The sequence below is a fragment of the Aspergillus pseudonomiae genome (assembly GCF_009193645.1).
Source record: "Aspergillus pseudonomiae strain CBS 119388 unplaced genomic scaffold BDV37scaffold_45, whole genome shotgun sequence".
In the NCBI taxonomy this organism is placed as follows: Eukaryota; Fungi; Ascomycota; class Eurotiomycetes; order Eurotiales; family Aspergillaceae; genus Aspergillus; species Aspergillus pseudonomiae.
In genome coordinates, this window is record NW_022476037.1 from 135945 (window position 1) to 162482 (window position 26538).

Consider the following 26538-nt stretch of genomic DNA (forward strand, 5'->3'; position numbering starts at 1 on the left):
CTAGTCACTAGGGGATTGTTTAAGCAATCCATTAGGCATCAAGGCCACCATCTGCTGAGAATGGCACGATTAACGGTTCTTCGCCTGGCGCCATTTTCATGCCGATGATCTCTATTCTCTTATGACTTACTTCATTGGCAAATGTCACCCTTCACAGACGAAAACCACAGGCAATTATGAAGACCCATTTCTTCGTGTAGGGAAGCTTGCCAGATGGGGACTTGACCCCATGGAGAATGTCGACAATCGAATGGCCGGGCGCTATTTCGAGTAAGTCCGACCAGGTACAATTCAACTCACAACGATAACTAGTAAACCATTTCACAAGTTGGAAGGCATTATTAGTATCGAGCTGTTATCTGATCCATGGCAATACGAGAGAACTACTAAACGATTCTAGGGTAGACCACATAAACACCAAGGGTGAGTGATTAGGTTACATACATTGTCATTGAGGTGTCTCGAATGCTGAGATACTCTTTTATAGAGCGACTACATCTCCCCCAACGCATGCAGAACTCACGCACACTATTCCCCAAGCGTAGCATCCTCCAAAGAATCTGGTTCCCGGCTCCACAGCCCAGTCCCAAGATCATCAACAATCAAATTCAGCGTGAGGCCAGCATCCGCACAAGCACGGCGTAACTCGTCTTGCAAGTCCTCCCATCCATCCATATAATTCTGGTCCCAAAGCCGCCAAGTAATCGTCTGCAACTCCGGGGTATACGCACGCCAGTTACGCAGAAACTGATGAATCAGGTCATTCACCTCATCCTGTTCCCATTCAAAGTCGCCCAGGCTTCGTAAGTCCTCGCGCAAGCAGAGATGTCGCAAGGTCTTCGGCAGAAGTGGTCCTAGCTCAGTCTTCCGCCGCCAGTACCAACCTAAGAGGACTAGTAATGGCAGCTCGGCTGACTGGAGTTTGGGAAAATAGTGTAGAATGTCGTGGAATGACTCCTTGATGTGATCGCCACTCATGCCCCAGTAGCGGTCGCCCAGGTTTGAAGGGTAATATTCGACTCCTAGGGAGAGATGTTCCAGGGTCTGGCTTACGGACTTCAGGGCTTCAGATAGCGTAACAGGATCCTCGATCGCGTCTTCAGCGCCCCAGGAATACGCCATTCCCAGGTGCAACGTTTTTAGATTGGGGGTTCGGGAAAGCAAGAAATGCACGTCTTGGTCTGAGATGGTGGTCCGTGCAAGGATCAGTGTCTCCAGTTTATTCAACTCCAGGTTCGGCACTGTTTCCTCAAGGCCTTCAATATCCCGTAACCAGATATTTAGGTAGCGCAACGACGGCAAGCAGAACCACGCCATGAACTGATCCGGGTTGTATGGGGGATAGCTATCCGGATCCTCATCTTCATCTTCAGCGATGGGAACATTGCCTCCGCAGTCCACGGCCTCAAGGTATTCGAAGGTAGAGAGTACTCCACTGGGAGATAGGAGAGCCTGCTTCAGCATGAGGCCTGGGAAGCCATCCCACCAGACCAACGAATAATCCAGATCCAACTTTTTGAGGTTAGGGAGTTGAGAGATGAAGATAGCCGCATAACAGTAGATGTTTCCACCACGAATGGGAAGGCTCCATATGTCAAGGTCAAGTCCAGCGCGGCGGACTATGTCCATCGATCGGTCAATGACATCACGGAAGTTCTCGGACTCCGCTTCCCAATCGATGTCCGGTTGGGTATCTTGCCAGTCCTTGGATTCAGAGGTAGATACAAGGCTAACATGCTGGATGTAAGATGTCAATTCGGGGTTTTGGAATATCAACCGCAGCAACTTCAAGAGGCGGCACAATGGCCGGGTGGACCAGTCCAGGGACACGTCACGGTAGGCAAAAGGCGTAGCCGATACGTGTAAATCCCTGCATGTGGTGGCCACTGCCAAGGAAGCCTGTGAAGGGAGCCGGTCCAGGATTGAGACTAAGCAATCCGTGGGAAGTTGTGAGAACGACCTGGGTGGGTTAATGTCATGTTTGTTTGTTGCGAGGTTGTATTTTACATACATTTTGGGGCGAAATGCGGGGAAGGTCCTGCATGGGAAGCGGTTGTGGCGCCTTAGGGTGGAAACCCTTATTGTGACCGCACCGGCTATTTTACGTCGACAATACAGGGCGACGACCAGAGTTGGGGTGAGGAAGTGCAAGGGAGCGTTCAGTAATTGAATTGTCATATGCAGGAGGGTCTTTAGCGAGAGGTTTGGCGATGCCGATCATCATCTTCTTCATTTACTGTGTATAAGTGTTATTCAATTTCCTCGGTTCGTGCCGAAGCATCGGAAACTACCCGACCCTGTCGGCATCTTCGCGACGTCGAATGTCCATGCTCTCATCTCCTGGCCGTACCCTCCTAACACGAATGCAACTCCCTGCTACGTTCTCGCTTACATCAGTAGTTCTAATTGTATGTAACAAAGCATGCTCCCAGTGGGCAGCTAGATCGATAACTTTTCAATCGGTCCACAATGGTATGAAACCACGCGTTTGAATAATTGCAAATGCTGATCCCTAACTTCAAGGAGCAGTTGATATTCAGCATTATGCACACTCGCCTGATATGGTGATGGAGGTTGGGATGCGCTGGACCCTAGATACCAAGAGTTGTCTGTGCAGGTTACTTTGATGTCCTGGCAAAGGCCTTAACGCCATACCAAGAGCACTGCCAACTCCTAGCTCCACCCTCGGAGGTGCATTTGCTTCCGTTGGGGGCGAGAGATTTATATGCCTAGAGACCAGGGAAGACTATTCTCAGGAGAAGCAGCGCTGTTCACAGCTGGACTCAGGGATCAACGTCTTGGTATCCAGAACGGTTTTATCAAGGGGGTTCAGTGTAGATGCTAACAGCGTTAGAGAATACATAAATATGCATCTGTTGCACCTGTCTACTGTCCATCATCAAAACAGTCATTCTTTCATTTATCAAACACTCTTTTAGTTTCTCTTGTATATTCCGACCTGTATTCATTCATTCAGACTTTCACTTATTGAATCTTTGAGCTCCGCATCCGGTAAGGAGGCCTACTCCAAAATGCTTCTACCGAAGTTCTGCTATCTCTTTCTCTTCTTTCTGGGCCTCGTTGCGACTTCGCCGGTGGCTCTAGAAGAAAGAAGCCTACTTGATCCCCGCGCTCCCAACCTTGACGAGATTGTCGAGAAACAAGAGATCGAAAACGTCAATCACGGCGAGTCAGAAAGGACGAAGACTTTCCGGGTCTATCGCTCTGTCGTCACCTTTAAAGATGGCAATAAAGTCCAAGATAAACACATTGTTGGTCTTGCCAAAGCCGGCTGGGACAAGATGAATGCTTTGTTCGAGAAAGAGCTGGAAGAAGAAGATGCCAAGGACAAAGAGAACCACAAAAAGGACAAGAACAGCAAAAAGAAGAAGAACCTCAACAAGGGAGACAGACCACACGTTATGACTGCTATGAAGGTAGGCAATAAGGTCTATCTTGCATCAAGTATCAAAGGCGGCAAAGGCAACTATATCTACCAGACCTTTGAGGGCGATGACCAATACAATGGCAAATTCACCACCGTTTTGGACAACGCGAGGGCGGGGGATGTCAAAGAAGCATTGATGGCAGTCAGCGCCGAGAGCCAAGATACGGTTAAAAAGACTACGGATAAGGACAAGCAGACTGATCCCAAGAAGGACAAACACACTGCTCCCCAGGTGGGTAAAATGACAAGCGGAGAACCATCTGCCGCGGGCTCGTCAAGTGGCCAAGGGGTAACAAACAGGAGGAGGCCGGCAAAAAATCCAACGATCTATCAGCATACGAACAATGCCGGCTGTGGCGAGGTGATGGCATCCATCGAGTATCACATGACTGCCGAATCAGACCACAAACTAAAGGGCAAGTCTCCTAAGCCAAAGATCGTTGCATGGGAAGGAGAGGATAAGAAGGGTGAACCGTACAAAAACGAGTTCAACGGTCAGATCACAGATGAGATGACAGGCCAGATGAAGGAGCCATCTGGTAAGGAACACGAGAACGATGGATGCGGGGAGGGCTGGGGCTGCAAGGCTTTTACTGGGCAAAAAGGCATGAATTTCGACGTGATCAAGTCCGTCAAAAAACTGACTGATAAACACATAATGCTTCCTCGCGCAAACGACTTTCCTGAGATTGTGGACATAGCTTATCCCAAGTTTCCCGCGCCCGAAAAGTATAAGCTACCGGAGCCAGAGACAAAGGGCAGCAGGGGCGGCAGCAGCGGCAGCAGGGGCGGCAGGGGCGGTGGCAGGGCCGGCAGAGGCGGCGGCAGGGGCACGACTCACTGAGCCCAACATGCTTCAGTGTATGAGACATTTGTTGGTAGCATATGTGTAAGGGTTTCCTGTTAGAAAGTCGTCTTCTAAACAGACCCTCTCAGATAGAACCAACTAGCCACCAAGCTCCTGATCGATTTGTTATATATCTCACTATGTCATTATTGCATATTGAGTGCTATCCTAGTCTGTGTTCTAGTCTAGGTCACTGGGATTAGTAAATTAACAGGCAATTTATATAACTAATGGAGTGATATCAAGTTATCAAGTTTATCATCGTTCACTTGTCCGCCTTCTCCTTTGAATGATCATGCTGAGGCCACCAATATGGTATAGACTCATTCTCTCTTTAGCATCTTAATAAATGAAGGTTTAGTCCCTCGCCAAGATAGAATAAAAGAGTACGTCTCACTGCAATACAGCCAACACTCCAGGGTCTGCAATATTAAGAATTTGAGGCTGGTCACACACAACTGTGTTCTTAAATTGCCTACTTCTAGAGTATTGGGCTGCTATAGGTATATCAGAGGTGAAGCTTAAGATGTTAAACAATCTACTCACTCAAACATATTCACTTAGAGCTAGATTGATATAATTGATATTGTCGGCCTATTCTGACATGGACTGAGGAAACTACTGACACAAAGCTATCTCATCATTCACTAAAAGAGCATTCTATTGATAGTTGATGCCTCAACTACCACATAGTAATAAAAGCAGGGCCCTCCATGACTTCTTCTTTCAGAGCTCCGATTTTTTTGATTCCTTTACTTTTGCTGTATAGTTGTAGGTCTATTTATTCTATATAGACTTTTACGAAAGCGACCGACTTCTACCCGAGGAAACCATTTAAGAGCTGTACCTTTTCAACGGCTGTAGTACAATTTGAATCGGCGGGTAGACGAAGTAGCTCCTAGTGAGATCTAATCGAGAGAATATATATAATACCTAGCTGAAGAGAGGACTACCTATATATCTCCGTTACAGAGAAGCATACTTACATATTCTATATAATTATATATGAGGTTCTGCTATAATACCAGACTTACTTCCCATCTATACTCTTTCGTTCCAAGCAATATTATATATCTATTCTATCGATGCGCCGCACACATGGAAGATCCAACAATATCGCTTTAGGGGGTGTATGGATAGTGCTAGCAGACAAGCGTCCTCTCTTTTTACTTATTTGCTTAATGAGGGATAATACCATGCTACAGATGTTGACCCTTCGATACAGATACCCAGGAGGGTGTCTCCTGCTTGCAAGGAATGCAGAAGACGGCGGGTAGGAGTAATTATATACTACCACAGTTTCTTGTTACAACTTTGCAAAACTATGATAAAGACAGGACATACTGTATAGCTGAGTTTCACAATCAACAACTACAATTAGGACATTGATAAGAAGCCTTGCAACCTATTGCAAAATGACAGTAAAATGCATAGAGGTGCGGAATGATGCTCATCAAGGCTGGGTATGCTATTACTTTACCGTTTCAGGTTAAAGTTCCAGCGCGCGCGTAGAGACAAGAACAAACCCTAACGCGGTTATTCGGAAGTAACCAACCATACCTCCCACCAGCCTCCTCTCATCTTTTTTTGACCCACATATATGTAATTGTTGGCATCCAATTTCAGGCAATGATCACTCGATCTAGACCTTCCAACCGAAAGACGGGTCAAAGAGAAGGACATACTGGCCCGAAGGAGCTTACTATTAGGTTACAACTGCACCACGTTCGCTTATAGACAGACCGGCACTGGCAAAACGTACACAATGGCTGGAGAGATGACAGAAGAGTTTGGACTTCTATCGGACAATGCGGGGATTATCCCACGTACTCTCTACACACTGTTTGACAAGCTCAAAGGAAGAGATAGCACGGTCAAGTGTTCCTTTATCGAGCTGTATAATGAGGATTTACGCGATCTTCTCTCCGATGATGAGGAAATGAACTACAATTGTTTGAAAGCGAGCGGAATGGCGTCGTTAACGGCAATCTATTGGTAAAGGGAATGCAGGAATCATATATTGATTCGCCATCGGCTGGTCTTCAGCTACTCACAATGGGTAGTCAGAAGCGACAGGTAGCAGCCACGAAATGTAATGATCTTAGCTCCCGGAGTCATACTGTTTTCACAATACATGTCCTCACCAAAACTAGTGAGGTGTCTTTCACGTCTGGGAAGCTCAACTTGGTGGACCTGGCTGGCAGTGAGAATATCCAGCGCAGTGGTTCTGAGAAAAAGCGAGCCGTCGAAGCCGGACAAATCAATAAAAGCTTCCTAACGCTTGGACGGGTCATTAATGTATTGGTCGATAAATCTTCACATGTTCCATACAGGTACTGTATCCTTTGGTGTATTTGAAGATGAAAAGTTAACGTAGGGCAGAGAGTCAAAGTTAACAAGATTGCTGCAAGATTCTTTGGGTGGACGGACCAAGACCTGCATAATTGCGACTGTCTCGCCTTGTCTGTCTAACCAGGAAGAGACCATATCCACATTGGACTACGCATTTCGCGCCAAAAATATTCACAACAGGCCCCAGATGAACACTCCTGTCCCCAAAGATGCATTACTCTCTGAACTCGCCTCTGAAGTCGAAAATCTCAAGCGCAATTTGATAGCGACAAGGCATCGAAATGGCGTTTATATGACTTCCGACGCACATGAAGAAATGACCAAAGAAAACGAGTCCCAGCGGATCATCAACCAAGAGCAGAAGCAAAGGATAGAAGCCTTGGAATCAAACCTCAACCACAAGGCAGAAGAGTCGCTTGCATTGAAGCGTCAGCTCCAAGAATTACTTGTCGACAATAAGGAGGCTCCTGTAGAGATTGGTCGAATGAAAGACACTCTTCACAAGGCTGAACAGACATGGGATATCTCTGTTGCAGGAGTGTCGGATTTCACCGAGAAACTGCAAACTCGGATGAAAAGTTTTCAGGCCCAGCAGACCGGGCTTTTACGAGATTTTTCGAACAATCTCAGCCAATTTCTCGAAAATGAGATGATGGCCGCTCAGAAGAATTCAAGTATTCTTCATGATGTTCTCCTTTCCGTCGAAAATATGGGAATGAGGTCTAAAGCGCAAACGTTGAAGGATCAGACAGAAGCAGGGCTCGAGGATCTCAAGGAAATCAGTCAAAAAGTCAGGGCGATGGTTGGCACAACCATGAATGAAGTCTCTCAAGCAATTCGCCGAGTTACCGAAGGTCTTCAGGACGCTCTTTTGAAGTGCAGCAATGATGTACAACTTCTCTTATCCCTTATCGAGAAATTTGCTGATCAGTTTAGTTTGAGATGGCCTACACCACACTCCAGACAGAGATAGAGTCTACATTCGAGACAATCATCAGACATCCTGAGGAGCAAAGCATTCAGACCAGCGAGCTTCAGCTTCAGCTTCAAGATGCTAACTCTCGAATGAAAGAGATGAATCATAAGACATCAATTGATGTGGCTCGACTTCTGGAAGAAGAGCGTACTAGTGCCGAGGCAGAACGCCGTAACTTTCTAGACCAAATTGCTGCACTCTACGATCTTTCATTACAGACACGATGGAATCGACTTCAGGGAAATTACAGTACAATCTGCAATGACATATCAAGCTCTGGCGATCTGATGGAAGGTCTTGCAACGCACAGCCGGGTTGATGAATGTATCACAAAGCAGAAGCAAATCGCCGAAGAGATCATTCACCTCAGAAGCCAGCTGAAAGTGCGCATGGAGCAAGATAAGAAGGTATGGATCTTCATTCGTTTTTAATCTGACCTTTTGGTGACCGGAAGCAGACTATTAATAACGAGCACCTTTCCGCCCGACGAGCTGTGCTATCTGCGCAGAAAGATCTACAGCAAACCGTGGAAAATGGCGAGGATGGGTTTGACGAGCCAGTGGCGCTCTGGGCTCAAAAATTGGAAAACACGCAATCGCATAATAACAAGCTCATCGATGCATATCTTAATAAATCCAACACCTTGGAGGCCACTGTGCAGCAGTCATGCTCGATGGTGAAAGGGCAACGTGAAACAGTTCTTCAAAGTTGTGGAAAATTTCAGGAAGATATGTTACTGCGATCAGATTCGATAGAGCAGCCTATTGCCACCTTGGAGAAAGATATTTGCGAGCCCCTGTCCCATCTGCAAGAGAGCATACGGAATCCTATATTTCTGATAAGTGCCTGTCTGAAACGACCGCCTGAGTCCACAAATACCTCGCCTCAAGATGTAAATATGGCCTCATTGACCTGTTCGGTACATGAAGGACCACAGGAGAAGAATTTTCATGATAGGCAACAGCTAACTGACAGCGACCGAGGGGGGATTCCTCCCTGGATACCTGATAATCCTGTTGAGCAACCATGCTCCGAGGTACCGTCTGACAACGATGAACCTCGTATAAAACGGCGTCGGATTTAAGAAATATATACAGCCCGACAACATTCAATAGCCCTTGACTATATACCCCTGCATATTTCTAATACAGCAAGAACGTTTCGATTTCCAAAGTCCAGCTGTATCGTGACCCTGAGTATGTATTTTAACTCCAGAGCATTTGTTTGCTCTATATAGAAGATCAAGCTCGAAGAGTAGCTGAACATACATGGGATAATGTCTGGCGTGGGTCTAATTGCCGTTTGTGCGCAGTGATGTGCCCTGCACGACAAGCAGGTACCTACGCGCGTTTCGTCTCTGATAGGATATCATCTTGCAGCAAGTAGGTCAGTAGTGACCTCGCACTTGAGCCCAACTCGCCCATTTTGCCTTGCTAGACCGCTTGGTGGGTTGGCCTGTAGTCACTGGTCCGGGGAGCAAATCTACCCTGATTCCGCCCTGCCCCGGCACAGTTTAGGAGAGATTTAGGACTGTGAATATCTACTGATATCTATATTAAAAATAATAGCAGACCGCGAAGTAAAGAGCTATTATTTGATATTATATCTTTTACTATCTAGAGGTTTCTTCTATTTTTTCTAAATTTATATCCCGATTAGTTGCTAAATTTGAATGCGATATAACCGTACTCCCTATTTATATATAATCTCTAGCTTTGAGACTTACACTATTTAAAGTATCTAAACTATTTAAACTATTAGAATAAATTAAACGAATTAACTATAGTATATTCCTGGCTTATTAAAATATTACGATCGGTTAGTTCCTAGTAGGAACGATACAGAGATTTGGAGTCGTTGGCATGATCTGGAAACACTGCAAGGTAGCCTGTCCGGCCACGCACATGCAGGGGTTCAAATCCCTCGTTTCGATTTTGTATGATCTGACGGTGTAGCCTGAGCGTGAACTGTCCCACACCGATCGAATGCCCCAGACTACCAGGATGATGCATGTGTTGTTGCGAGTTAGGGCATCCTTTATCCAGAGTGAAGTTTGGAGGGAGCCATTCAAGCTTGCGAAAATGTTCCAGTCTGGCTCATTTCCTCACAAAGAATCGGATCGGTCCAGGATTAGTGCTCATCTAAGCCGGATTTTGCTGCAAAGGGGAGCCGTTTTCGGCGTCATTTTGGTCGCCAGTGGAACAATTGTTGACGTTGAGCGATTCTGGCGTCAAATGCGGTCATTTTCGACGTCGATTTCACAGGTCCCCAGATTCTATTGTAAATATTGTGCTAATTATAGAAGGAGTTGGACTCTGTGGGTTGTGTTCCTAACAATCGGTGATTGGTTGGTGCGTATTGAATCCGTCCTTAGGCGACAAGGTTGATCATTTCCAACTTGCGTCTCATGGGCATTCTTGGATCTTGCCCACCACCAGCAAACGTTTAGCTACACAGAAATCAAAGAACACAGTAGCATGAATATGTCTTTCTCTGACTCCCAGAATCTACCTCCCCCACCACCACCGCCGCCCCCATTGATCGGCAAAACCGCCCCCAAGCTACCAACTGTAGCATCAGAGGGACCCACCGGGGCTTACCTGGTCGAGTTACTAATTTTCAACGGCTGGCCCTTTAAAGACCACTGGGCTTACTCGGTTCGGTCACCATCTGCCCCTGATATCGGTGTGCAGCTCCATGCGACCGGGGATGTAAGGAACGGCTTCGAGTTCCAAATCAAGCGCCACTATGACTTCCATGACGACAACAGTGAACGCCCCTCTACCCGGATTCCCTTACAGTGGATCGACGGGAAATACTTTGACGAACGGGCGATGATGAATAATGGGGTGCTGGAGCTGGACAATGTGCCTGTCTGTGGCTTTGAGGCTAGTGTACACAAGGTTAAGGCTCCGGGGAAGTCTTTGAATACGGTCACCGAGACTGTAAGTGCAGGCAATATTTGATAATATCTCAGTCAAATCTATTTACTGGAGTATTGTACTAAGATACATTTCTAGGCCATTTTGGAAGGCAAGAAGGCGCAAAAGGTGAACCAAAGGAACTGTCAGACATGGATTGTGGAGTCTGCCGATCAACTTGTCCGCGACGGGATATTTCGCGAGGACGTTGCGGCGTATCTTCGTGCTATTGAGCAGTGATACACGTGTGGTACTATCCAAACACTATCCTTCATCTGCTTGCTAGAAGCGAGATGCATAGACATTCTTTTCCTTGCGGAGAAATCGAACACGATCGTATGAGTTGCGTCTTTTTCGAGGCGAAGCACCCGCTCAGCCTTGCCGATCGGGACCTGAACTGTCAACCAATGTTCGCAATGCGGGCAGCGGATTTGTCCGGAATCTGAGTGGATATCGTGCCGTAGGATCCACTGTAGGAACGGAGGCTAAGATGGCACTAAAGGGGCGTCCAGAGCATTGACGTCTGCCACCACATTCCTGGACTACTCCGTAGTAGAAGCAGAGATTTCGATCCAGAGATGTCAAGTAGCATATTCAGTAAACCAATAAAGGATCTAGGTGGAGCAATACAGTTCAAATCGTAGACCCGCAAAAGTGTCTGCCTATCAATGCTTAATGACCATGATAAGAGATCTTAGTAGGAGCCCCACCCGGGCGCTCAGACAACGCAAGGGGATGAATTGGGTAAGCTTACGAACAATGCGAGCGGGGGAAATTATCGCAGGGTCATAAGTTCATCTTCTAAGTAGTTAAGAAGCAGGGATCGACGAGAGTCAAGAGAGTAAGGCTGAGTTGGAATATACCTCGTAAGCCCTAGTCTGCATAGGGTATAGAGCAACCCCGTGATCATCCCACTCCTTTTGATTGCAGCGTTCTTTGTTTTCGTGAGATTGTCCACATCACTCCCGGCTGTAGTCTCTTTCGCGCGTGGCCATCATGCTCACGATTCAGCTGGAAAACCAATTGGCCTGCTATTCAGGACATGAACACCTTCGTGGTTGTGTCGTCTATCATTGCCCGAACCCGATCGACATCCAAGAAGTTCGGGTGAGCTTCTACGGCCGCGCCAAGGCAAAAGTGCAGAAGATCAAGGGCGCGACCGCCACCTTTCGAAGCAAGAGCATTCTGTTCCATGAAGAAAAGACTCTAGCCACCCCTAATGGCGGCCAGCTGGCCCGGAATACGTACGAATGGCCGTTCGAGTTTACATTCCCGTCGCAGGTGGAATCACCCTCAAAGTGGCCCGAAAAGGCCCCTTTCCGCAGCGATGAACACCACCCGCTGCCTCCATCTTTTGCGGTGGATGTAGGTGATTCACAGCGGAAGTTACACTGCGTCATCGAATATCGCATCGAGGTTCAAATGTTCAAACCGCAGAAGACCTTTCTGTCGAAGAAAGCGCCGTTATATACAGAGGCGCTGCGCGTCAACTTTTTGCCATTGGCAGCACAGTGGGAACCAACAGATCATGCGGATAAACTAAGTCGAAAGCACAAGGATGAGGTGTTCACCGTGCGCAGCCTCCTCCTCCTGCCGGAAAATCGGGGACGGAGTCTCAAGGTCGGAGAGAAGTTCCAATCTTGGCTGTCAAAGAAGCAACTCCCTCAATTTGACTTCAAAGCGTCTTTCATATATTCCACCCGGGTACTGCAGGGCTCACCAGTTGCATGTTTGTTAGATGTCGTCCCGTGTACGGACGGCTCGTCCATGCCATTTCCAGGCATCACGCTGCAATCTGTATCGGTTGCAGTAATGAGTCGAACTTCCGCACGTGCTTCTCAGTCACTGAGGGGCTCAATAACCGGTGAGGTGGATGATCGATTGGAAATCCTATCGAAAACCTCACTCGGCATGCCTGTTTTGGGGCCGCTCGATTTGAACGAGACATTCGGACCGCTCATATTCAGGCATTCAGACGTATCTTTCAGCACGTTCACCATCAGCCGGTCCTACCGACTATGCGCGTCATTCACGTTTGAGTGCGTGGGAAAGACTTTTGAGTTCAATGCGAATGACCTCGAGTTCTTCATCGTCTCAGATGTCGTCAGTCCCACGGTACAAATGACACCGATGGAGCAAGGCACTGCTATTACCGGGGTTTTCGAGCTTGCGGACACCACTTCTCGGCGTTCATCATCGGATGAATATGATGATTCTCCTCCCTCATACTCGATGGCGGCTCCGGATTCAGAGAAACCACCGACGAAGAACTAGTACCGTATCGATGCTACTTTCGGAACACTGTTCAACGGGGTGTCTGTGTAATGGTTATGGATTCGCTGGCTCTGTTGAAGTAACTGTCAACTTTTTGGAGGTTGTTAGACATGGCGCATCGATACACTGCATAGTACAATAATACAGGAATTATAGCTCTTTGATCTCACTGTTCCTTCTTCCGCGGCACGGCGATGGTACAGCAGTGATCTTTGTTGCACAAGGTAAGCTCTGTGTACTAGCTTGCTTCGACGAGGAGCAGAGCGGTGCTTAGGCTAAACAACACCTCTCTAAATCTTGCCAAGCTTGGGATTTGCCGAACAACTGCCGAGGTCCCTGGCGAAGATCCTTAATTTCCCTGAACCCTCAGACGAGTGGGCCCAATTAAGGTTGCAGCCGAGTCTGGATTCTTCAGACCGTGAAGGATTACCCGGATGAAGCTTACCATTCATAGCTGTGATGAGCCGATTTAGCCTATGGTAGGACTGTGAAACGCTACCTAAGGCGGGTATTAGTGATTAGGGAGGTCTTAGCGCGGATGAACACTCTCGGCAAAGATACTCAACCAGTGCTCTCAGCTGAAGGAAGCACGCTGTTCAAGGATTGCTCGTATACGGAGTATAATGGTTCACATATATCGTAATTCAGCCGGACTAGCTTCAGCTATCGCCGTCAACCTGCAGAGCTCTCGGGACATTGGCCGGATCTTCGTTAGTCTCGCAACGGAGCGGATCACCGACATGCCTAAACTGAAATCATCCTCCCGGTGATTCTCCACACTTGGCATCCATGGTTGATACAGGGGCGTAGGTGGAGTATGTCCAGCCTTGTCGGGGAAGCTCTATAAATACCGGTCACCTTGACCAGGACTCGACATTGTATCTCATCGCAGATCAACACAACCGCAGCAATCCACTCCACTCCCACAACATGGTGTCCTTCTCATCCATCCTGCTGGCCTGCAGCGCCGCACTCGGAGCACTAGCAACTCCCATCGACTCACTGCCCGAGGAGTCCTTCAACGAAACCGCTGCCCACGAGCTTGTCACCCGCTCCACGCCCAGTAGCACCGGCTACCACAATGGCTACTACTACTCCTTCTGGACCGACGGCGGCGGCGACGTGAACTACGTCAACGGCAACGGCGGCTCCTACAGCGTGCAATGGTCCAACGTTGGCAACTTCGTCGGCGGCAAGGGCTGGAACCCCGGAAGCTCCAGGTATACACCTCCCCTCTTGCTCACATATCCCGGATCCCCCTATCCACTCTATCCCCATACGCATATGAACCCAAACTAACCACACACCCAGGGCCATCAACTACGGCGGCAGCTTCAACCCCAGCGGAAACGGCTACCTCGCCGTCTACGGCTGGACCACCGACCCCCTGATCGAATACTACATCGTCGAGTCCTACGGCACCTACAACCCCGGCAGCGGTGGCACCTACAGGGGCCAGGTCACCTCCGACGGCGCCACGTATGACATCTACACTTCTGTCCGCACAAACGCTCCGTCCATTATCGGTACCGCGACCTTTACCCAGTTCTGGTCCGTCAGGAGGTCGAAGCGCTCTGGTGGCACCGTGACCACGGGCAACCATTTCAATGCCTGGGCTCAGTATGGGCTGAAGTTGGGCACGCATAACTACCAGATTGTTGCCACGGAGGGGTACCAGAGCAGCGGGTCTTCTTCTATCACTGTTTATTAAGGGTTCGGTAGTGGATATATGAGTTGTGTGGTTGGACTGTTGAATTCCGTGCTGCAGTTGGCTGAGAGGGGTTGAGTTATGGTTGGATTGTTGGGAGCTGTTCTCGATGCTGCGTTTTAGCTATCCTCCGTCTGTCATTCTTTATTGTAGTAGGAAGTTGACACTTTGCAATCACTTGAAATCTCCAACTGCTCCTTGTATGTAGAATAAACTAAGATGGGTTGGGGAGCACCAAAGACCACAAACCATCCATCTATCAAACGAGCAGACTACCGCTTGATAGCAAACAACTACCACCCATCCAACAATTCAAGATCGAAGAATTTCTAGCTCTTCGCATAAGTACTCAACCCCCTCAGTCTCTCCCCATAATACCACAGCAACAACGGCGCGGGAATGCCAATCACAACGGCAACGCACGCGAGAAGCGTATTTCCCCACACAAAACCCAGATTACCATATCTGAATGAGGCCATTAATGAGCGCGTGCCAGAGAGAGCAAAGGAGCAGGAACAAAAGCCAGTATAGTAGTAAAAGATGGCTGTCAAAGAAAGAAAGAAAGCAAAGAGACAAGAACCTACAAGCTAGGCGCCACCAGCGGCAACCCAAACCCCAATAAATTCCTTAGAAGCATCACACTCGCCATTGCGCTCGCCCGCGTATACCTGGTACGTATCGATCAGGTAGCCCTGTACGCAGACGAGCTGTACGACTGTAGCACCAGAGTAGATTGCTGCGCCGATGTTTCTGTGTAGTCATTTCAGTTCCGTATATTTTATTCAATGTATACATGGTACTATCTGTCAAAAGGGATACGTACGGCATAATCCAGTGTATACTCGTTCTCGCACTCCACCCGTACCAGAATAGCCCGATGGGGACGACGACGGCGACCGCGCAAAGCATCGGCAGATGGAACTCTGGTTTCGATTCCCCGTTATTCTTTGCTCAGAGGCGTTGGTTGATTCTATCCGAGAAGCGGACGCCGAATTGCGTGGCGATGGCTAATCCCACTGTCATCGAGAGATAGTTCAGGGAGCCGATGGATACCGACTCGTGGTAGATGCCTGTCCAGACGTCGGGGAAGGTAGCAACCATGAGGTAGAGAATTCCATTGAGATATGCGAGATAGAGGCTGAGGAATTCCGTCCCAAGTTACCAGATTCGGATCGGTGGGAGGAATCAAAGGGACAAGATTCGCTGGTCCAGTAGTTTCTGGATTCTTTTCTGAAGGTGATGCATTATTCGCCATGGCGCAAGAGGTTTGCTAGTAGGCGAGTATCCAAGGAGGTTGAGGGGGTTGCATATCGGCGGAAAGCATTGGATGAGGGGGGTGCAGGTGTGATATATTACCCGTGGCTTCCTTTGTTTTGTGAATATACCTAATTTTGCTGGAATTGGCCGTATGGCGTTATTTATAGATACGTGTCCGGTGTTCCCACACGCTGCCGTTCATCCCTAGTGCTTATTTCCAGTATGTAAAGCTTCGCATAATTATAGTGGGAGCTTGGTTTATTGGTGTCCAATGCATACGTTTTTGATTAATGTCCGTTACCGAGTCTCTATGTACGCGTTGAATATATATAACATGTGGAAGATTAGGACCAGCCCTCATTGAAATATCAACCGTCTGAACTACCCACCCAACAAGCGATCGCCATGGTTCGGCGATATACCCCGTGCAGAAGACGATCTACTACACTCACCTAGCTCCCAGCGCACATCATACTCGCTGGTCTGAACTATAGAACCCTCTCTAAGATCTCGCATGCTCTCACTGGGTTCTATCATCCTTCTGTGCTCGCCGTGACATAGGCCTTTCAAGTTCCCTGAGTTTAGTCCGGAATGCCCGGCCCCATTCGCGCTCTGTCTTCCTGATTTTGACGTAGAACCCTCTATCGTGCTATGTGCCCCAGAGACTGAAAGTTCGAAAAATTCCGAAACAGTACCAGCCATCATCCCGGTTTGTAGCTCGGCGAGCGCCCGCTTGAGGCTTGGGATACACGTGCAAAGGATAGAGGCACTTTGTATCAATTGTAGCCATATTGTTGGCATGAGGATATGCCACGATTGGTCCAGGGGCGTTGAGTGGAAAACAGGGCGAAGAGACATGATATATGGTATAGTCAGGACAGGCACCCTTATATGAACCTGTGAGTTAGCTCAGGGCCAACAAGGCCGGCAAAGAGAGGCAAAGTTACTCACAGGACGCGTAGTCCAAAGAGAGCGCAGATTTGGAAGCACTTCCACTGCGACATCTGGACCTTCCACATCAGGGTCATAGGTAATACGACGAGCCCTATGTCAAGCAGTATGTGACTCACAGCCAGACCCGTGTAAAGTGCTTCTTCGTTCATGCGTCTGCCGAGGTTGAGGTCCCACACCTGGGTTTGCGCACATTCAACTGCTAGAGCGATTGTAAAGGCAATGGTCCAGGCTCCAATCAACCCTAGAAGCATCTTACACGCGAGAAGGGCTACACTAAACGGCTTTATGGAGATCAGGAGGAGTGCAACGGACGCTTTGGAGCAAGCTAACACGACGACGGAGAGGATCTGACTTGCGTACAGAAACTATAACAGGTTAGTTTTTCAATGATGACTTGTGAACAGATCAGGAACTGACATTGCTATAAGATTCAAACATCACATCACTCAAAATCTTTCTGTGCTTACCGATACCGTTCGAACTAGCAATATTCACACAGGTGGTTTGAGGAATGAAAAACACCTTCCAGGCATTGTCAATCAATTCAGGCCAAGAATACAGAATGGAATCTTACCATTGCCGCAATGAGGAATATATCACTCCAACTCAGCGAGTGAAGGATTCTCACCCGGGAGATAAGCGTCACAGTAGTCGCCAAAGCCGTGACGATCAATAAGATGGTACTCACGGTGATCACCCACGCTCCATAATCCTCAGGCGAGACGGGGAGAAGCGGTGGTAGGATCTCTGTAGCATCTGCTGGCATCGCACTGTCCAAGGCTCTTCAAAGCTGGGCACCAGTGCAGATGCCAATGGGAGATGTGTAACATAATATTAGCCATTTTCCTACCCCTAAACTGACACAACGGGCGACGCAAAAGTACTGACTCGGGTGCCTCTTGACCAATTAAATATCCTAGTAAGGTTGCAGCACTAATGAGCTGCTAAAGGTGCTGTTAAGGCAGACTACGCAGGGATGTCTGTGGTTAGCGCGTTGAACTGCATCCAGGGAGCTAGGGTTTAACCCGCGTGTTAATTAATCCTTTCCTCCTGGCGTTACGCCTCTTCCCCTCAATTTCTTTTGGCTAACTGTTCTGTTTCTCTAGTTCAAACCTTTCCTTGTATTCTTGAACTCCATCGCCCGCGTATATCGCACATCAATTATTTTCTGAATCAAATTGAATCCGATGCTGACTCGGTTCCAATATGGAACAGCACGAGATGAAGACAGTTGCGGGAACAAATATCGATACACCGACAGACAAATGTATAAGCTCGGCAGTTTCACATGACAATCAACAACATCATGAGGATACGTCGGGTCAGACGCAAATAAAGGTGCGGTGCTCCAGGCCTTCACACCAGTTGAACAGGAAGGGGTGACACGAAACAATATCAGCGCCTCTTTAACTTCACGCAAATGTTCTTCTTCTCACTCACCTTTATGTCGAGCTGGGAGACTCAAGCTTTGTACGTATCTGTGTCTCCTCTATCGCTACTCCTTAGAGGTACTGATGCGCAGTGGCTAGGAATTTGAATGCGGTATTAACAAACGGGGGACCCGAAGCTCTAGCTTGGGGAATTGTGATTGTCATATTTGGTGCTTTGGCGCAATGTGCTTCATTAGCTGAGATGGCATCAATGCAGCCCATCGCCGGGGCACAGTATCATTGGACACATTACTTGGCGCCTGCTAGTCAGAAGAGGTTTATCACTTGGATGCAGGGTACTTCACAGCATTGCGCACGGTCAGCAATAATACAGTGTACTGACATTTAACTTGATATAGGGTGGATTACTTGGTTCGGCTGGGTCTCGCTGCTTGCAGGTGTAGCGAATACCACGGCGACTACCATCCAGGGCTTAGCGATCACAAACTATCCGGATTACGTACCGGAACGGTGGCATTTGACTCTGATAATCTTTGCTGTACTCATTATCGAGGCGCTCATGAATATGTATACCTTCCAGCTGATCCCTTGGATTGAGCTCATGGCTGGGATTCTACATGTTGTTCTCTTCATCATTTTCCTGGTCGTCTTTGTTGCGTTGGCTCCACGTCATACTCCAGACTATGTGTTTTTAACAACCCAATCCCAATCAGGCTGGAACAATACATTCGTTTCATGGAACATAGGGCTTTTAACACCATCATGGGGGTTTGTCGGTGCGTCATGGTAGCCCCTCGCTCGTGTTCGAAAACCAACTGATGGTCATAGGCTTCGATGGGGCAGTTCATATGAGTGAAGAGGTCCGTCGTGCGCGAGAGGCAGTCCCCCGATCGATGGTCTGGTCCGTCGCCACTAATGCCGTCCTTGCGTATGGCATTGTTATATGCATGCTGTTCACTATGGGTTCGGTTGAGGACGCCCTGAACGCTAGTTTTCCCATCATTGAAATCTGCCAACATGCCACGGGATCCACGCGAGCAGCGACTGCCATGGTCTGCGGACTTCTGGTCGTTGGACTGTCCGTAACCCTAGCCAGCGTAGCATCCGCCTCCCGCCTCACATGGGCCTGGGCCCGGGACGGCGCATTACCCAAATGGTTCTCCTATGTACGTACATCCAATCAAGCGTCTACCCTCCAACCTATAAAACAATCCCTCAACTAACCTCCAGGAAAGATTGACCGCAGACACAATGTCCCCATTCGCGCTGTATGGCTCCCTGTATTCATTGTCATGATACTAGCCTGCCTCAACATCGCAAGCACCGCCGCATTCGGGGCCTTTATAGCTCTCTCATCTATAGGTCTGTTTGTATCTTACTTTATCGCAATCAGCTGCATGGTGCACAATCGCTTCCGGAAAGACCAAGTGCCCATGGGGAACTGGAATCTGGGCAGATGGGGTCTGCCGGTCAATATCTTCGCCTTGGTTTACACAGCCTATGTCACTGTCTGGTTGACATTCCCTTCTTACCGGCCTGTGACTGGCGCGAATATGAACTATGCGTTGCCTATTTTCGCTGCGTCGACTTTATTCGCGTTTGTATATTGGTTCCTTCATGGTAGGAAACGCTGGCCTGGGTTAAATAAGGAGATTCTGCGGCTTGTGGTTGAAAGGGGTGAATTGCAGCTGAAGTGACGTTTCGTGTTGTGATCTTTTTGATTGGACAAGTTGGGACGTATATATTGTATGTACAATGGACTTCATTCTATATCTTGTTGGTATTATAGTCAGTCAACGGAGGGCCCAAAGGTCCACGAGAGTGATCCTCAAACGTATCATAGGCAAATACTTTAGCTATATTCGGTATATTAATATTAATGTAAGTAGACTGTACGTGGATACACATTTTTCCAGGTCTATTGGCTATTCAAAAAGCCCATAATCTCTGTGATTGACAACTTAAACCTGTCGGCAACAGCCAATGCTTGGTCTTCTGTGAGTAGATCGGATTTGTACGTGAGCCCTAGCCCAACATCTGTTGTTCCAATCGTAATGGTAGCGATAATACCATACTGTTCAGAGCGGTTAGATGGTAGTCAACGTAGTGGGGCTGTGTGAATCATACCTCTGTCGGCTCTAGAGTTTCTAATTCCTTGAAACACAGACTCACATCGGGGGTATCCATAGACAGCGGCTGCTCAACCGAGATGCAAGTATTGAACAAAGGCTGGCCGAAGTATGTTGAGAAACGTAACACCTCAATGAGGGAGCAATGCTGGTTCAACAATCGATTACCGATTTCTGTTTGATTCCTCCGTAATACATCCCATAGCGAGTCCTCCCTGCCAAAGCGAAGTTGACAAACTAGAACATTGAAGAAGGGTCCTATCATCTTATCAACATCAGGAATTCGGGAATCTCTTCCAGATATGAGGGCCCCGAAGCACACATCATCAGACTCGGTATACCGCCGCAACATTAAACCCCAAGCTACTTGTAGCACATTACTCACAGTGAGGCCATGCCTACTGCAGAAAGGAATCAATGTGGCGGTACTAGCGAGCTGCTCAGTAACGACCCGAGTGTCGCTGGGTGAGTCTTGATCTCTAAGCCTCGGAAAATTACATGGACTGGCATCCTTCAACTTCCTTCTCCAATAGTCCATACGATTATCACCATTTGGCAGGCTTTGAAGCCAGGCCACTGCCGAGCTATATGATGGCCCGGGAACAGAGGATAGCTGTCCATCGTATGCCTCTACCAGCTCACGCAAGATGATCAAAACGGAAGCGGCATCAAGAAAGGCATGCCCACCCTCGAGCTTGCAGAATACGCGACCGGAAACCGTTTGACAAATCCTAAATGCATGTGGATAGTATAGGCCAGTGCCAGATGGGAGGAAGGGCTTCCGCAACTCTGCAATGACATGTTCATCTTCGCAAGAAAGTATGGCGGCATCTGCCATATAGTCTTTATGCACAACATGTATCTTCGAGCTCATACCGTCACACAGTGGAATATCAATTAGATGTGTCCGCAACGCAGGGTGACGACGGGCAAGGGTAAACCAGGCGTTGCACAGTCTAACTGGGGACACTGGAGAGGATTTGCTCCTAGTGGTGACCTCCCATATAGTGTAGGACTGATAATGAAATGGTCGCAACATTTGCGTTTGCAGCAGCCCCTGATGAGATTCGCTGCATGGATACGCATCCTCAATGGAATCCATGCTTCCAATGTCATATGTAGCCATAAGTAAGGATTTAAGCCTTTCCATACCGCGATCTGAATTTAAAAAAAGAAGGGAGAATCGCGTGTCTAAACTGCGGTCGCTTGCAGGAGTTGATGGAGGTGTATACGGGGTGAGTGGCATCAACCTTGTTGCTATGAGTTTGATGGTTCTCCCATTGAATATATCTAGTGCTGTCAAAGATAGCTGATGCTTTCTACAGAGGGATACAACCTGCATGGCAGATATTGAATCTCCACCGAGAGTGAAAAAGTCATCCTTGGGACTTATATTTTGTGGATCCATGCTCAGAACATGAGCAACAATCCCTCGAAGGCGTGCCTCTTCCGGTAATATATGATCGTCAATGTACTTGTTGACAGGATCCGTCAAAGAATGTAAGAAGTCAAGAGTCATAGATGAGGCTGCCTCGCACAAACAAATCCTATCCGGTTGGTCGAGTGGGTCTACTGGTATGAAACTGATAGGAAGGCATAGCGATGGAACCGCCGACCAAGGGAGAGATTGTTCTAGGCTAGAAATCAATTGCTGCAGTTGCCATCTGACCTTGTCAGTAGGTCGTGTGAACAAGCCCGATATTTCTGTCGGCTCACGCCTTCTCTTGGTTTCGCAAACGAACATAGCGGTAGTCTGATTGGAACTTCCGTTCGGCACAATAGTGTCAACAAGAACGAATACATCTCCACCGAAATAATCATAAACCTTCTTCTCAATGTGTGAACTCCATAACTGGCTCTGCTGACGTGCATAGCAATACGTGCCTGGGGGAGATGGGATGATGTTCTGGATTTCCAAGGTTGGAGATTTGGTCATCATGTCAATAAGATACTCCAGTTGATCCAACAACCTCTCCATGTCACCAGCAATGACAACTGCATTGTCAGATATGGCCTTTACCGACAGGCTGTGAGTCCGAAGTTCACACACTAGAGTTAACGGACAAGTGCTGAACTTCGACTGCTCGTGCTCATTGCTCTCTAATTCAAAGAAGATTTCCGATGATTCCCGATGTGTGACAGGCTGTATGATCAACAGACTTTGAAATTGGCAGGCCCTGGCCGTCTCGGTACCAAATGACTTTATCCGTCGCAGCCCTGTGTGCTCAAAAGGGATGAGCATTGCTATGTGATTTTGCATGCACAAAAGCGCATCAGTTATGTTCATCGTCCCATAGAGTATCGTACGAAGAGGGAATGTAGCAATAGTCGGACCGGTAGTTCTATGGATTCCGGCTACTGGGGCATTGCGCCCCGTAACAGTCAGCCCGAATAAGACATCCATGGACTCAGTGCGCCAGGCGATAAGCAGGGCGAAGGCAAGCTGAATAATTGTGGATGGCGTGCAATAGCTACTTAGCCACTCGGATACGTGAATCTGGCGATGCGTCGTGGTGATGGAATTGGCCATGTGTCCGCGGCTTAAGGGCGGAACAGGGAATGACAATGCTTGCATATCTTTAAACTCAGAGCACCAGAAATGCTTCGCACTTTCGTAATCACAATGTAGTATGTACTTGATGAACGGTGCGAAAGGCCGCTGAACTGCATTCATATGTTTATACGCATCTTCGACGGCGCCAAGAATCAGACCATACGACCATCCATCGAATATAGCATGGTGCATCGTGAGACAAAATGTCCGAGATAACTTCCCTCCCGTGTCATTCGTGATTGCCATATTAACGAGTGGTACACCATAAGACATTAAAGACCCAGGCGATGTATGTACGCCGTTGATCAAGTCCCACTGTAATTGTTCTCCGGGGCGAAGGACTACTTGCAGAGCCCCAGTATGGCAAAAAACAATGCGAGTTCGCAAAATTGGATTTGCAGCAATTACTATTCTCCATGCTTCCTTCAGGCGAAGCATATCTAGTTGGTGCGGGAGCTGAAAGCAAAATTGGGCCTGGAATGCCCCCGGCCTTTTTGAGGTGTACGCCATTAACGCTTCCTGCAAAGGTGTACACGGGTAGATATCCTCAATCTGTTCTGGGAAAGCGGAGCATTGCTCAGTCGCTTGAGCAATATACGTACATTTGCCTAGTGGATCAAGCAATGAAAACGGTGGAATAGGTGAACCAATGCCATTTGACATCTGGTGAGTGCATTCTGCCAATTTAGAAATAGTCTGCCGTTTAAACAACGATTCTACCGTTATATGCAGGCCCTGGTCTCGGGCGTCTCCGACAAGTCTGATAGCACTGACCGAATCGCCGCCCAGATGGAAGAAACTGTCATTCGGCTTAATTTTCCCCTCTGGAATGCGAAGTGCGGCGGAAAAGAGGAGTCTTAGTTGATCTAGGACGGGAGTACTCGGCAATTGAATCATATCATTGTGCGTTATTGGATAGTACGCTCTGAAATCTTTCTCCGATGCCTGTTCGACAGCTTCCCGTAGAAGCTTCCGATTGACCTTCCCCGTGCGTGAGATAGGCATAGCTAGTAGTTCGATGTATGCTGCAGGTATCATATGCCTTGGAAGCACCTCTTGTAAGAGAGTAATTGTTCCCTGGGCCTTTTCCTGAAACACAACGCTTGGCGGGTGTAGAAGCATTGTGCAATCCATATTAACGGAGCATTCGTACTTTCGAGCAATGAAGAGAATCAGGATAGGCTTACGTCCTGCTGGAGCAGCCACTTCAGCGGCAATCACAGCATCGTGGAAGTAGGGCTGTGCCTGATGTTCAACTTCGCCAAGCTCCACTCTCTGTCCGTTCAACTTGACTTGGGTATCCTTCCGTCCAATATACGCAATTGTTCCATTGGCATTGTATCTGACTAGGTCACCAGTCTTGTAGAACCGGTAACTGCCGTTAAGGTGGAATAACGACGCCCACTCTGGCTTTGTGATGAAAGCATTTGCTGTCAGACAAGGTTGTTTCAAGTACCCTCGTCCTACGATCGGGCCGCCTATAATTAGCTCTCCGATACACCCAACTGGCATGAGTCGGTGGTGGTTGTCTTTTGATACAATCCAGCAGGTGCCACACGGCGAGCGCCCAATGTTCCCCAGCTCTTGAACGCATGACTGCACGGTGGACACGACAGTGCACTCTGCTGGCCCGTACGCACATACTAGTCGAAGCTTGCCCTTCCATAGAGAGATATCATTAGGCAGCATAGGCTCTCCGCCCATCACAAGCGTTTTGACAGTTGGAATATCCGCCGGGCACCAGAGCCTAGCCACCGTTGGCGTTAGCTCCACCCAGTTAACCATTAGGTTACTAACAGCCTCCTTCAAGCTATTGACACGTTGTGCTTCAGATGGGATGCAAACACATCCACCAAGCAGTAATGGGGTCAGTGATTCATGGACACTGACATCAAACGCATATGATGCGAACTGCAAAACTCTGGACGATCGATCAAGGTTCTGGGCCTGGCTACTCGCAATCGCGTTGGTACAAAATGAACCATGCTCTATGACAATGCCTTTCGGCGCACCTGTAGACCCTGATGTATACACCACGTATGCTGCATCATGTGAAGCTGTGTTAACTGCTTGTATCGCAGAATATGTCGCTGTCTCGATATTATGGTCACCGATTGAAAGTGTGCTGCCCGAAACGCCTATTGAGAGCTCTTGCGAACAAATTATTACCTTGGCATCAACATCTTCACATATATTCACCAGCCGTTTGGTCGGATATGATTGATCCAACATGCAAAAGGCAGCACCGGCTTTGAGCACCCCGAGCATGGCAACGACGGCCCACTTAGACTTCTTGAAAATAATCGGTACGACCGATCCGGGACTAAGATTGTACTGCTGTAGTAAACCTTGTACAGTTGAAGACAATCTATCAAGCTGGCGATATGTTATGGTTCCATCCCAGGCGCAAATTGCCTGCGCGTCTGGTTGTAAAATGCATTGCAGGCAAAAGAGAGTGTGAATGCAGCTATCCAACGGGTGAATTGGCGCATTTCTGTTCCATTCAGCTATTTGATCCTGATGGTGCTTGCTTAACAGACACGAGTCGGCGAGTGGTCGACCTGGACTGTGTATCACGCAATGTATTATCTGCTCCAGTGTACTAATAATATTATTGGCATGAGCATTGCTCAGAGCAGAAGGGACATATTGCAGCGACAGCTTCAGCAAAGGGGAGAGAAGGTCGACAAGGAGTATAGTGTCACCGAGCTGAATGTCTCTTTTTTGATTAGCTTATATGATAACGACTGACCATGATAGGCGTCACCTTTTCGATGCTTTGCAGTGACTTGAACTGGGAGGCTTCTGGCGACGCATTGGTGCTAAGCACGATACAAGTGTTGAATAACTCATGTCGGGCAGAATCCTCCAGGAGCCATCGTCGTGTGTGTCTGAGAGTCACGGCATCAGAAATTGGCAACTGCGGCTCTATCGCCGCTTCCCACTGCTGTACACTAGAGATATCGCTGCCTTCGCACGGGAAAACTCCAAAGGAAACGTTATTGGAGTCTGTATACTCCGCAAGTAGGATGGACCAGGCAACAAGTAAGGTTTGATAGAGAGAAGTTATATTCTGTTCAACTTTGACCTCGGGGGAAAATTCGGTTTGTTCAAATGCGACACAGCCGTCGTCTCTATTCACAGTTGCGCAAGTAGCCAATCGTGGGAATATACATCGGTATGAAGGATTTCTCTTGCTTTCACTTTCTGAGCTCAGCATCTTTATGATTGTATGATATATCTTCAGCTCTGTATGTAAGCAAATACAGTAGCGAGCAGACGAGGTGTCACCTCTACATTGAATGGGCCAAACGAACGGAACGCATTGGCCTCATCAAAGCGGTTTAGGAACCATTGCCTGGGTAGGATCAATATTTTGGTATTGGAGGGTCCGCCAACGAGGTATAATGGTGGATATACTACTCCGCATCCATGGAACAGGGCATTCTACATATCATTTAATTTCCTCGCCCAGCTTCCCCTGTGCCCAAATAACATGCATTAGTACGAAGGTATGTCGATGCTAAGAGATTGAACACACTGACCTTGTACAAATATGCGTAAAAATAGCACATTAGGAGTTACACATCATTCGGTTGGCACCTGCTCTTGATAAATGCCGCTTGATCTTGAAACCGTTCTGCCCAGGACCTTGGCACGCACTAGGCTATCCAGCAGCCTGCTACCATTCTTAATCAAGAATGGCCCACCGCCATTGGACTATACA

General features: G+C 48.0%; 9 protein-coding genes across 9 annotated transcripts; 6 read left to right on the forward strand and 3 right to left on the reverse strand.

Moving 5' to 3' along the window:
- Positions 1-486: 486 nt before the first annotated feature.
- Positions 487-2013, reverse strand: BDV37DRAFT_294919 (uncharacterized protein; the record flags this gene model as incomplete). Its single annotated transcript, XM_032089743.1, has 1 exon — positions 487-2013. The coding sequence occupies one exon, from the start codon at positions 2011-2013 to the stop codon at positions 529-531; it is 1485 nt and encodes a 494-aa protein (XP_031940249.1). The 3' UTR covers positions 487-528.
- A 1019-nt stretch (positions 2014-3032) lies between these two features.
- On the forward strand, positions 3033-4292 carry BDV37DRAFT_284258 (uncharacterized protein; the record flags this gene model as incomplete). Its single annotated transcript, XM_032087464.1, has 1 exon — positions 3033-4292. The coding sequence occupies one exon, from the start codon at positions 3033-3035 to the stop codon at positions 4290-4292; it is 1260 nt and encodes a 419-aa protein (XP_031940250.1).
- Positions 4293-5738: 1446 nt separating this feature from the next.
- BDV37DRAFT_272484 (kinesin-domain-containing protein) lies at positions 5739-8707 on the forward strand (the record flags this gene model as incomplete). The annotated part of the gene is made up of 6 exons (XM_032084876.1): positions 5739-5758; positions 5994-6191; positions 6257-6628; positions 6678-7536; positions 7584-8030; positions 8081-8707. 6 exons carry the CDS (start codon positions 5739-5741, stop codon positions 8705-8707), a joined length of 2523 nt encoding a protein of 840 aa, XP_031940251.1.
- Positions 8708-10087: 1380 nt separating this feature from the next.
- Positions 10088-11306, forward strand: BDV37DRAFT_251571 (uncharacterized protein). The gene is made up of 2 exons (XM_032082320.1): positions 10088-10568; positions 10644-11306. The coding sequence occupies exons 1-2, from the start codon at positions 10101-10103 to the stop codon at positions 10782-10784; spliced, it is 609 nt and encodes a 202-aa protein (XP_031940252.1). The 5' UTR covers positions 10088-10100; the 3' UTR covers positions 10785-11306.
- A 92-nt stretch (positions 11307-11398) lies between these two features.
- BDV37DRAFT_151420 (uncharacterized protein) lies at positions 11399-13283 on the forward strand. Its single transcript, XM_032078987.1, has one exon. The coding sequence runs from the start codon at positions 11541-11543 to the stop codon at positions 12816-12818; it is 1278 nt and encodes a 425-aa protein (XP_031940253.1). The 5' UTR covers positions 11399-11540; the 3' UTR covers positions 12819-13283.
- Positions 13284-14596, forward strand: BDV37DRAFT_151421 (glycoside hydrolase family 11 protein). The gene is made up of 2 exons (XM_032078988.1): positions 13284-14038; positions 14130-14596. Exons 1-2 carry the CDS (start codon positions 13749-13751, stop codon positions 14527-14529), a joined length of 690 nt encoding a protein of 229 aa, XP_031940254.1. The 5' UTR covers positions 13284-13748; the 3' UTR covers positions 14530-14596.
- A 517-nt stretch (positions 14597-15113) lies between these two features.
- BDV37DRAFT_284263 (uncharacterized protein) lies at positions 15114-17503 on the reverse strand (the record flags this gene model as incomplete). Its single annotated transcript, XM_032087465.1, has 5 exons — positions 15114-15241; positions 16236-16669; positions 16735-17102; positions 17155-17259; positions 17312-17503. 5 exons carry the CDS (start codon positions 17501-17503, stop codon positions 15114-15116), a joined length of 1227 nt encoding a protein of 408 aa, XP_031940255.1.
- A 440-nt stretch (positions 17504-17943) lies between these two features.
- Positions 17944-19825, forward strand: BDV37DRAFT_284264 (amino acid permease; the record flags this gene model as incomplete). Its single annotated transcript, XM_032087466.1, has 6 exons — positions 17944-18075; positions 18137-18207; positions 18267-18463; positions 18527-18904; positions 18957-19294; positions 19364-19825. 6 exons carry the CDS (start codon positions 17944-17946, stop codon positions 19823-19825), a joined length of 1578 nt encoding a protein of 525 aa, XP_031940256.1.
- Positions 19826-20046: 221 nt separating this feature from the next.
- Positions 20047-26166, reverse strand: BDV37DRAFT_294922 (uncharacterized protein; the record flags this gene model as incomplete). Its single annotated transcript, XM_032089744.1, has 5 exons — positions 20047-20202; positions 20256-20405; positions 20496-25179; positions 25352-25413; positions 26164-26166. 5 exons carry the CDS (start codon positions 26164-26166, stop codon positions 20047-20049), a joined length of 5055 nt encoding a protein of 1684 aa, XP_031940257.1.
- Between the last annotated feature and the right edge of the window lie 372 nt (positions 26167-26538).

Excerpts from the sequence above, each read along its gene's own strand:
- BDV37DRAFT_251571 (XM_032082320.1), top strand. The coding sequence starts at position 10,101 with ATGAATATGTCTTTCTCTGACTCCCAGAATCTACCTCCCCCACCACCA. Across the intron at positions 10,569-10,643 it reads TGAATACGGTCACCGAGACT|GCCATTTTGGAAGGCAAGAA; the intron begins GTAAGTGCAGGC and ends ATACATTTCTAG.
- BDV37DRAFT_151420 (XM_032078987.1), top strand. The coding sequence starts at position 11,541 with ATGCTCACGATTCAGCTGGAAAACCAATTGGCCTGCTATTCAGGACAT.
- BDV37DRAFT_151421 (XM_032078988.1), top strand. The coding sequence starts at position 13,749 with ATGGTGTCCTTCTCATCCATCCTGCTGGCCTGCAGCGCCGCACTCGGA. Across the intron at positions 14,039-14,129 it reads TGGAACCCCGGAAGCTCCAG|GGCCATCAACTACGGCGGCA; the intron begins GTATACACCTCC and ends CCACACACCCAG.